The 11,914-nt window shown below is 37.9% G+C and overlaps 1 protein-coding gene across 15 annotated transcripts in view; it reads left to right on the top strand.

Annotated features, from left to right (window-relative positions):
- Positions 1-8: 8 nt before the first annotated feature.
- Positions 9-11,914, top strand: part of CLIP-190 (Cytoplasmic linker protein 190) — a 29,936-nt gene continuing 18,030 nt past the window's right edge. For 3 of the 15 annotated variants that reach the window (XM_015168943.3, XM_032438868.2, XM_032438867.2), the window contains exons 1-3: positions 11-704; positions 759-1,106; positions 11,421-11,483. In XM_015168943.3, coding sequence (XP_015024429.1) covers positions 848-1,106; positions 11,421-11,483 — 322 coding nt within the window. In that variant the 5' untranslated portion in view covers positions 11-704; positions 759-847. Of the gene's footprint in view, positions 705-758; positions 1,107-4,464; positions 4,679-11,420; positions 11,484-11,914 lie in introns of those variants that run through there. The other 12 variants (XM_015168944.3, XM_015168946.3, XM_015168942.3 and 9 more) reach the window with 11 other exon arrangements.

The raw sequence follows: 11,914 nt of genomic DNA, 5'->3' as shown, positions 1-11,914 counted from the left end.
TCTTACCATCACTAGTGCAACAACAAAAATTCCAACGCAGCCAAAAAATTATTAAAACCAACACCGAAAGTGTGCGAAAAAATTTCTAAGTAAATTAATTGAAAATTAAATAAATGTAAACGCGTGTCGTATACCAACGTCTTCGTTAACTGCGGTGCATTGTGCAACGTTATCTTATCAACGCCCGTCGTTGGCTACGTCGTCGCGTCCGAATCTGTGTCAAGCAAAACGGTGGCAACAACAACAAACCGTTTATGTTCTCAATCCCCTGTGCACATCCGTGTGATCATACAACAACCCCAACAAGCATTTGATTCAATAAATGGTCCATATGTGTATGTGTGTGCGCGTGTGCCTCAGTGTAAGTGAACGTCTCTGTGAGAAGTATACATAATTAATTCAAGGTGTCAACGAGCTGGCAGCATCGGTTCCGCATATTTCAAATTATAACGAAAAAGGCGGTCACACCGAAACCGAGAATCAAAAGCAGCGGTTATTTTGTTTGTTTTTCAAGGTGAAAAAAAAAGAAAAAAATCAGCATCAATCAGCTGTTGGCTGTGTTGACGCGCAAGCCGTCGAGCGTGCGAGCGAGATAGCCTGTGTGCGCGCCAAAACGTCACTTGGCCGCACAGTGTGTCCACGTACTGAGAAAAATATATGAAAATTAAAAATACAATATTTTGGTTCTAGCCAATTCGAAGAAGGTAAGTAAGCAGCGTTCAAGCCACTTTAATTCATTTTCTACACATTTCTGGCAGTTTTACATAGCCAGCTTTGATATCGTTTTACATTTTAATACGCGTGTGTCTCATAAAAGTTAAAAAAAAATCAACTAAATAAGTGCAAAATGAGTGAAACAACATCAAAGGAAATAAATGTGAATGCAGCAGCGGAAATAACTCCGGCAGCAGAAACGGAAACGCCTGTCATGGCGGCTAAAATAAAGCCGCCCAGCCGATCAAATATACCCACGCCCGCCTCCTCCGTGACCGGGATACCAACAAAAATAAAGCCGCCCTCCAATTTCGGTTCGACTGGATCCGTATCGAAAATCGGGAGACCCTGCTGCACGCACACAACCCCCAAATCGGGCCCACCGCCCAGAGGTAAGTTCAAACGCTTTTTCCAGCTGATTTCGGCGTCTTAAGATACAGAGATATGTAGATAGATATTCGTTAATGTGTATTTATCTATGGTGCAGTAAGTAACCAATTTTAGATTTATTATCTACTTAAAACTTGTGTTCAGTTGTGGGGTTGTCCAACTACAGCTCTGCAACACCCACTGCCAAGCAGTCAATTGAATAGACGTAATCCAAAATAATGGTTCAACCACACAACCCTCTTATTAAATAGATAAATTGCACAACAACAAAGCCAACAAATTGCCACTAAATTTGGTTGATATTGTAACAAGTGTTTCATCAAGTCCAGCGGAAAAAGCGTGAAAACAACCGCAAGCGGAATTTCTGAGAACTTCTTTTCCATTTATTTTAATTTTACAGCAAATTTGTAAACTAATTTTAAAGTGCTTTTACTGAGCTATAAAGTTTAGTTTATTTTGGATATGTTAAGGATAGAAACCTTGCAACATTTTGAGGCACAACAAAATAACAACCCGACACTTTCCGCTTGTCACTTCATTTGAATCGTAAAGCTGCCATTGCAATTGTTTTGATTGGTAAACAAATGAATCGTTAATTTATCCATTAAACTGCAGCAAACAAACCACACATAAAGCAGAAAAACCAACAGATCCCTCGAATTGTTTACCTCTCGGCAGACTGACAGCCGCCCACACAGGCGCTCGACTCATAATTATAGAGCTCAACTCTTTTTGAAAAAGAGTCTTTTGATGGCAGCATTACGGCCAATTAAATGAAACGCGGCTACTATTTAATTGAGTCGTGCTCTGTGCTGTGTGTTGGAGGCGTCTGCGACACAATTCATTCACGTAATTGTGCCAAACCGCAAGCCCGTATCGCACGCCGATCGACCCATTAGCCCATATATGCTGTGGTATCGTGTATATATTTATTTGTGTTTATATTTCTAATGAGTAGTTCGCGCGATCCTCATCCTATTTCAATTACAATCGATGCAACCGCAGCTCGGAAAGCTTCACGCCAGTGTCTTGTTTGCCATTCGTAAGCTCTCTAATTGCAACTGTAATTGTTTTAGAAGGTACTGGGCGACTAGCAGATACCCTGTACCCAGTTTCAAATGTGCTGGTAGTGCTTCTGTTTCTTATCCCCTCCGTAAATTCTCTAATTGCAACAGCAACAATTTTTCTAGAAGCTACTGGTCGACTAGGAGATACCCAGTAGCCAGCTTCAAAAGGGGTCGACTGTAGATCATCATCCCCAATTCGAGAAAATTTCACTTTAATAACATTTGTGTTTATTATCGAATCAGAATTGAAATTTCAGCATTTGGCATTCTAGTGTCTGCACACACATTAACATTTTTTTTTTTTAATTTTATGCAACACTGGAAAGTTGTCGCAAGCTCTTATAATTTTGACAGATGTGGCGTCAGAAAGGCCTCCTCTTTAACTACAAAAGCAATATACCCTTTATTTTAAACAATACTCTTTAGTTTATATGAACTATTTGACCTTGGTAAATTAAAAAATGTTTTGAGCGGTCCTTAGGTGTTTTTATACCCTGAACTCATTTAAAATGGATAAAAGGCAGTAACGCGAGGAGAGAGAGACTTAAAAAGGGAAAGGTCTGCCCGTGCAGAAAGAGTTTGTTTCAGATATTCTATATAATCGATAAAAGTCGCCCCCGCCTACACAACCTAGCTATAAATCAATTAAATAAAGCAATTGCAACTACCCGCCAATTGAAGCCACAATTTTTATTGCAATTGTCATTTTTCAAATATACGAATATTGTATAGCACAATAAGATCTACTGTAGAAAATTTGATCAAGATCGTTTAAGAAACACAGAAGTTGAAGAAGAATAGCACCAGCTGCATTTGTTGCAGCTCGAAGAGGGTTCAGGGTATTCCCTAGTCGAGAACTCCCGACTAGAGCCTCTTGTTTATAATTTAATCCATCGAAGCGAGCATTCATAGCAATTTCAAAGGGCGCATTCGAAGCACTTAGAACTAAATCACTTTCGTGTACCTGTCATTCATCTCTCAGCACTCAATGTCAAACCCACACCCACCACCCCGAATCCCCGATGCCCTACCTCGGAGCACTTGCTCTGTGTGGGGCAGTCGACTGTTTATAAATTGTGGCACTTATAATTGAATTTTGTGTTCTGCGTGCTGTCTGTCTGTCTGTCTGTCTGTCTGTCTGCTGATGACACACGAACTGACGAACTGTAGTTGCCTTCTATTTATTTCTCTCTCTATGTACATATATATTTTTGTCAATTTTTGCACTGCGCATTTGACACACACACACACACACACACATACACACACATACACACAGATACAGATATGTATCTCTCATCTTCCCGTGTTTTGCACTTTCTCGTTTGCGTTTTGTTTTCTAGTCGAGCTTATGTCATTTTATTGATCTTGATCGGAAACAAGCGCGCTCTCTATAATAAAAATATGAAAAAAAAATGTGTGTGCTATAAAAGCCAAAAGCTCATTTGACTTCAGATTGGATCGTCTAATGGCACATCCATGATCCGTGATTGGATTAGAGTACTACTCTGCTTTTAGCTCGAATGTCAGCGAGTGCTGGCCATGATTTGACCTTTTACTGATTCATCATTTCTTTACTTTATTTATGGTACTTGCCCGCATATCCTCTATAGAATCTCCGGCCGGAGACTACATTCAATTTGTTATTGCTGCGATAAGTGCTAAAAGCCAAACGCAATTCAGTTTCAGACTCGGCGGGCATTATATAGGCGCCACGATCATCAATCAGTGCACGCACCCATTTCCAATATGAATCTTAAAGTGGAGACTGTTCGACTGTCAAATACACTAAGTTTCTTCAGCTCTTTGTGATTTCGAAATACAATTAAAATCCCTTGAAATGTGGAAAAGTTAATTCAGCTCACGAAAAAGTACGTTAACGATTTATGACCTGCACAACTTTTTTATGCACTACTTTGAAAAGTGTGGCAACCCTTGCGAAGCTTTGCCGCCCAATAAAAAGACGATCAGTGCTTCGCTTTTGTTTGCAAAATCTTTAACGTACGCGTCCGTGTTACGAGCTTAATAAAAAAAGTCAAGTAACTTTACGGTTTTTCGTGTCGTCGTTTATTCAATAAAAACACAGTTGCTCCATGCACACACACACATACACTGCAACACTGCGCTACAAAGCTTGGTTCGTTCATTCGCTCCGTTTCACTCTCTCTCTCTCTCTCTCTCTCTCTCTCTCTCTCTCTCTCTCTCTCTCCGTTTGGCCAGCACTCGCGCTCTCTGGCTCTCTTGTGCTTGCAAAGCTCGCAAAAGGTGGCTTCTCGCAAGTTCGCAAAACTTGCTCTTTTCAGTAACTTCAGCGACTTTTTGCGAGACGGACGCGTTATTTTGGGAACTACTTAATAGATGCGGGCACCAGCTCAGGCCAGCATATCAGGCTTCGACTGAACAATACAGCTATATACTGCAATATAGTGGAATACGCCGTACACATTAAACCGATTTCCATTGGTCTGCCGAATCTCAACTAATTCGCTGTTACAAATCTAAAAAAGGTGAATTTCTGATAAAAACAAACAAAACAAAAATTATAAATCCAGAAAGTAAAAGTTGTGACCCTTTTGATACGAGTTGTTGTTGTCCTCTGTGCTGCCCTATAAGGAATATTCTCTAAATGTGCTCCGAAAATGTTTTCATTATTGTTGCTTGTAATATCTGCCGGTCGTTTCTTAACATATGTGTGTATTAACATTAATGTATTCCAGCTGAACTTTAACTGTTTCTGTTGTGTTTTGTTCGATGTTTTCCATAAATGCTAACCTTGAGTTGGTTCTGTTATTAGCAGCTGTATTTACATAGCCTATTCTTAACATATTGCCCGCGTTAGAAAAGTTAATTAGTCGTCGATCGTCAAAATTTTACATTTTATTGCCCTATTACATACATGTTACCCTTGAGTTCTGTTATTAACAGCTGTCTTTACATAAAATTTTACTCTAATAGGAAAAGTTAAAAAGAAGTCGATAGATTTATATTTTTCGTATGTTTCATGAGGCTTGACAACATTTTTGATTTTGATTTCGCGTTTTTTTTTTTATTGGCCTATTGATAAGATAATTATAATTGGCAACACTTAGTTACTGTTTTTTACTTTCTGTAGTCAAGTTTTTTAAAAACATTTCTTATCATTGCTTCAGATATTGTCTTTTTGTTTAACGCTAAATTTAATTTTATGTCACATCGATAGGAACAGTTAAGGGCGCGGCCCGTCACATTTACTCCTCAGTTAGGAATTATGACTAAGTCTCTTAGTGCGGAATTATACCCTGAAGGTTAGGTGTATTTTCCCAGATTCTATTATCTTGCTGTTAAAACAAGTTACACCTATTTTTTGGCCCTGAACTCGGTTACACTGTAATTTGGTCAAAAGCGCTTAGTCAGAGTCTGTCTCCAGTCTGTCTCCAGCATTGAGAATCACGTGTATTTCGCTTGGCCCACAATATCAACCTTAGCCGTTCCATAGACTTTAAACTCAAAACTACAACAAAGTTGTCGCCGCATGTCAAGTAAAAGCGCAGCAGCAACAAAAACAATAATAAATAAAAAGCACCAACCGGATTTTGCTGTATTGAAATTTGCGGTTAACCGCTAATTATGTATAAAAATGTATTATTGTCTATTTAAGATTCGACTGCAGCCAATAGACATGAAATAAATAAAGTTACTGTCCCTATTCATAACCCATGAAAATACATCGTAAAAACCTTATAATCTCGTCGCTAAAAAGCCAAATTTTTTTTTGAAGGGAGACTTTGGCGTTGCAGTAAATCAAATAAAGCCGATGAGCTGTTTATTTATTTAATATGTTAACAACAGTAAAACTTTTAATGGACTCCCTTGGGCGAACATCTGAGTTAGCCTAGTTTTTCCAGTCCAAAATTGTTCCCAATTCTCGAAGGGATGTATTTTATTGGAGCTATCTTGTATTGGTGTTAACATTTCCTTCTTTAGGAGGCTTTACTGTACATTGACTCAACTATATGTTTCTATGTGCAACTAAATAACTTTCGCATTTAGTTTTTACAATAAACACAAATAATTTAAACATATTGCGCAAAAGATTTTTTTGCATTTGTTGATTGTTGATTGGCCAATTTTTGGCCTGAGCTGTGACGTGTTTTGGCCAAAAACGCCTCACTCGCTAATACCCTATGCAAATTCGCCGGCTGGCCGCAAAACTTTCTACACTTCGTCCGGGCTTTCTTTTCGGCCGGACGCGACTTGGTTGAGGGTCGAAGAAGAGACCTGCTCTGGAGCCAAGCACATTTGGCAATTGTTTAAAGCGTAAGCATTAGACGAGACAATTGCCATTGTATTTTTTTTTGTTTTTGTCAATGGCATTTTATCAGCACAACATTTTTGTGTATTTCGTTTATTTGCTTTTTGTTACTATCGCCTCTTGGCTGCCTTTTGACAACTGATAACGAGTCGAGCGTACACACAAAAGAGGAGGCACCTATTTTATTTAAGGCATTGCCAGTTCAAAATTTACCAGCTCTGCGCGCTATCTGGAAAACCCAATGGGGTAGGTAAACATGGCCGAATTTAACCAACAGCTGTATTTTCCGCCAGTTGCTGATAAAGATAAAAAAAGACAAGAAAACATTTAAGAATATGTAAACTCTTTGTAGTTATGAGTTTTTAATACATGTGGTCTTCGCCCTATTTAAATTTGAGTTTTTAGAGCTTCATTCCGGCTAGAATTATATGAAAAAAATTATACAAATATGTATGAACTGGTTGTGAAGCCGGTTCGAACCCAATTCGATCCATTAATATGCGAACTTTAGTTTGTTTGCCTTTGAAATTGTTTACAAATTCAAGTTTAAAACTCAAATCAAACTTTTTTAAATTATGGCTATTAACATTTGACAGCGTAGAATTATAGAGCTTCAAATAGTTAAAGCCAATGCGGCATTAAGATAAGCAAAATATATCAAAAGCTTGTGTTTACTTTCAATTAATATATTATATAAACACCCTTACGATGACGGAGCGTTCTGGCCACGCCCCCTCACCTGCCACCCGCTTACACAACTGCAAGCGAACCAATTAGATATTTATTTTACAAATTTTAAAAGGCAGCTGTGCTTCAAGTTGTGGGCGCAGATGTTACGAGGCATTCGCCATATTTGTGAGCGATCAATAAACTCATCCCCGGACTATGTAGAAACCATATCATATATTGGTAACATCATTTATTTGGCGTGTTCTTTATGGGTTAGTCGTTAAAATTGTGTGAAATACAACAATAGATTCTGGCGTCATTTCGAGCAGTTTGTTTACATATTTGTTTATTATTATTATTTAGTTTTCTGTAGCCATTTTGGCCCAATGAGCTCAGCTCAGCTTAGCTCAGTTTGTATTTGTTCTAGAATTCCGACGCGCATCCGCGTAGGTGGCGTATGAGTAATATATCTGCTGTCCGTTGCGCATACGCACCATTCGCCTGCATTGCTGCATATTGCTTGCCATAAATATCTGACGACTGTTTAATTGCTACCTGGGCTGGCACATTATGGCAATCAAGTCGCTTGCTAATTGCATTTTACATACATTTATTTTGTTGCCTTTTCCGCCGGCAGCTTTTACTTTTTTTCACAGCACCTGTAATTCAATTAGAGTTGCTTTTTGGCAGCATATTCGGCTGCTGCCGCATTTGGTTAATTAATTTTTATGAGCCGCCGCGTTTGGACGTTCAGGATTTATTTTGCATAAGTGCGGCTCATGAAATAGCATTTAATTTTTTCTGCTCGCATGTTGTCATAACTTTTGCCCAAAACTGAAATATCATTCGTACAAGATTTTTTACTTATTTATTTTGTTTTTTCGCTTCGCTGCTTTTCAGGCCAAAAAGTTCTAAGCGGCGCAAACAAACCCATTAAGGCCACAAACTTTGTTTTTAACGCCGATTCGACAAAGAGTTGGCCATCCAGCTGTCTACTAATGAGTTATAAACCTCTGAGCTTGTATGTAATACGCGTTCGTTATGCTTTGGACCAACAGACCAAAGCTGCTGGCAGTCTGAAAAACTAAAACTTAAAGAATGAAGTAGGGGAGTTTGAATAAGGGAGCTATGAGTAGGGTCATTGGGCGTTGGGAGTAGGGAGTAGATAGTAGGCAATAGGTAGCAGGGAGTTGGTGAGTAGGGGAGTTGGGGAGTTGTGAGTAGTGGATTAGTGGAGTAGGGAGTAGGTAGTAGGAAGGCAGACCCAGCAGTATTTTTGTAGCACTTGCTTTGACATTGGTGGAGATATCTCTCCCATTTACTTTCTTCACCTGGTTCATGCTCCAGCTACTTCGCCGGCTTAAAAGAGCAGGTGCGTACCCCGTGCAAATAGTGTCCATTAAACAAGCATTTTAATCGCTTGCAAATGGTTTTATTTTTTCATTCGTGCACACTTGAGTGCTTTTAATTATTTCGAATGCGATATTGTTCTAAGGCACAGACAGACAGACAAACAAATAAATTAACGTGTCACTTACCGAAACACAAACAAAAGGCCCTGTCGCAGCTTTTTGCAATAATCAAATGTGGCACTCCAAAGTTCCATTTAACATGCTGCTAAGTGCTGCCAGCCCCGGGCAACTTCTAAGTACATCTCTGTTTAATAATAAACAAATAGACGTACGAGAAGAAGCTGAAAAAATTGTAATTTAATTTTTACAGCAGAATTTATTCGTCTCCTAGTGGAGCACAACTTTCTTACCTGTTTAGCTTTATAATTTGAATATCAGCACAGTTTATAGTTCACAGTTCAATTTGCACGTGCTCAATCAATTACAAAATTCAGCTAGTGCTTTGCCCCGAGATACTCCAATAACAGTTAACAACAACATGCCGAACGCCCACAGCTAGTTAATCGAATGCCCAACCCAAAAGCGACTTTCAATTGCGTGTAGGTTGCATAATGTGTAACACAATTTAAGCAACAAAAATAAAAGAAAAATAAAAAATAATTATATATTTTTTTTTGCTATTATTTATGGCTACCGGGCCAAAAGAAGCAAATTACTGCGGCTCTTAATTGTATTTGGCCAAATTTGAAGGCTCTTTTCATAATTTTGGCATAAAACACAAAGCGTAATTAAGTTGTTTTTTTTTTCTCTCTCAATCCGGAGAGACACGCGGCAACTGTTGGCCCATCTATTGAGCCGTACATTTATTATTATTATTAATGTTCGATCAGTTAAGCAAAGCAAAAAGCCAAAAACAAAACATCTTGAATTCTATATTCAGCGCTTGTTTTGCTGCTTTAGCTCATTTGTTTACTCTGCAAACTGTCTTGCCGCATTTTGTTGTTAATTATTCAGCTTGAAAATTATGAGGAATGCTGCAAGCGAACAGTGCACGACTAGCGAATACCCAGTAAACAGTTTTCCATAAAAGAATAGCAATAAATTGACTAGATTTAAAAGGTAGACAGTTTTCTGAAAATTAGGTCGAACGAGTTTTTTATTAATGTGAAAATCCCTTGTTTTTCACTAGTTGAGGTGAATTTGCATTGATTTTCAACCTATCGTGCAGTAGATACGCATTATTCCATAGGAAAGTTGCATTAAATTAATTAGATATAAAAGTTTGATAATTTTCTAGTTAATATTAAAGCCTGTTACAAATTATTAGGGCTAAGAATAATTTGTTTTCCACTCGATGAGATGGATTTGCATTGATCTTCAATCTGCCAACCAGTCAGCAACAATGTCATGCACCTTTCATCTGCGAATACTAAGTATAATTCAATTGTGTACATCTTCAATTTGCAATTTGCCGGCATCTTTCGAGTGTCCATTTTTTCAGTACACGTAACGAATTCACGCCGTAAATTGCCGGCAAATGTCAGAAGCCGGACAACGTTTTGCTGACGCGCGCTGATTTCAGTTGATTTTAGAGATTCGCACTGACGTTTTTAATAGGTCATTAAAACTGTGGCTAGTATCGTTCGCTAAAACGAGTTTCAGTTAAAGGTGATGGATCACCCCACAGGCACATGCAAAAGACGGGACGGGGCAAAGTGTCGCGACTAGCTTTGAGTATCTATAAGATACATCATTTAGAGTCTTTAATTGAGTAGTGCTCCCTGTCGCCTAACAAGGATTTTGAAAGTTATTTTGGTATCTTCAATTGCCTTTCGTTGGCCGTAAACCTAGCTAGAATATCTGAAAGATATTTAAGTATATTAGACCCACTTTGAGTATCTATAGGATACATATTTAGGTATCTTCAATTGACTTTTGCTGGCTGTCATCGCCTAGCTGAGTATCTGAGAGAAATTTCAGCATCATTGATTTACTTTCGCTGGCTGTAGATCTACCTGAGTATCTGCAAGATATTTAACTCGTTTTGAGTATCTCTAAGATACATCCCAAAGTATCTTAAATTGACTGTTGCTGACTGTCGCCTGAGTATCTGAAAGATATTTCAGCAGCTTATATCGAAGAGTATCTTGAGTATCTAAAAGGTATAAAGTATATTTGCTAAAGGGCGTTAAGTGAGTATCTATAAGGTACATATATAAGTATCTTCAATTGACTATTGCTCTCTGTTGCCTAACTAAGTATTTTTCAGCATCTTCGATTTACTTTCGTTGTAGACCTACCTTGACTATCTGAAAGATCTTTAAGCATCTTTGACTCATTTTGAGTAAATTAAAGATGTTTCTTTATCTTCGATTGATATGCATAATAAGTATATTTTTAGCTGCGCTACATTCACCTGTTTAACGCTGGTTGGTTATCTCAGCGAGCGCGTTGTTTATATAACTTAACTGCGCTTAACTGTGCAATTTGTTAACTGCGCTTGTCCCAGCCCACACTCAACCAAACACACACAGGTCCACATACACATATACTCGACGAACAACAATATGTATTGAGTTGGAGTCGGTAATTTTACCGGCTACTAATTGCTATTTGCACATTTTGGCTTTTTGTTGTTGTGCCGTCGCCGTTTGCTTTCTTGGCCAATTAGCTGGCTGGGCAGCTGGGCAGTTGCTTTGGCCTGAATATCGCATGAAGCTCTGAGATATTGGATCCCTTTTGCCCCCTTTTGTGGGTCGTAAGTAGCTTTAATTTCAATTTAATTTGCCTTTTGTTATTCTCGTGGTCAGCATGTGCTCTTCATATATCATTTATTGTTATTTGTTATATTGTTATTTTGTTATGTTCATTTGCCTGACTTTTATATTTTGTTTCTTTTCTCTGCTTCCGTTATACGTTATTCGGTTTTATTTTTAGATACAAACATTATGAGTCGTGAAAGCGATGACAATTTGAGTTCGATCAATTCAGCGTACACAGGTAAATATATATTTTAATTACCAAATTTGTTTGAATTTACATTATTACTACACTTGGTGCGTTTCATAAAATGTTTAATGCCATGACATATTAAAACGTTCTTACTGCTTTTAATGGTTTAATTAACACATCGGGCTAAACTTATCCATAAACTGAAAATAAAGCAGCGTTAAAAATTGCATTTGACGAGTCTAATCTCAAGTTAAATCGGCAACGCTTGAACAAATTACTTGCTTCATTCATTAAATAATTGAACTATAATTTAAAGTGGAAACTTTTTCTTGTTACCTTAATTTAAGCTCCAATTATTAAAAATAAATAAACTAAACTAATTTATTTCCAATCTTTGTATTTTTGCAAATGCAAAATGAACTAGTTCAAAAATAAACCCAATCATTTAAATTGGAAAATTTCCCCGAAAATCTTATATT

Source organism: Drosophila virilis, chromosome 4 (assembly GCF_030788295.1).
Source record: "Drosophila virilis strain 15010-1051.87 chromosome 4, Dvir_AGI_RSII-ME, whole genome shotgun sequence".
Lineage (NCBI taxonomy): Eukaryota > Metazoa > Arthropoda > Insecta > Diptera > Drosophilidae > Drosophila > Drosophila virilis.
This window is presented reverse-complemented; position numbering and strand designations above follow the sequence as displayed.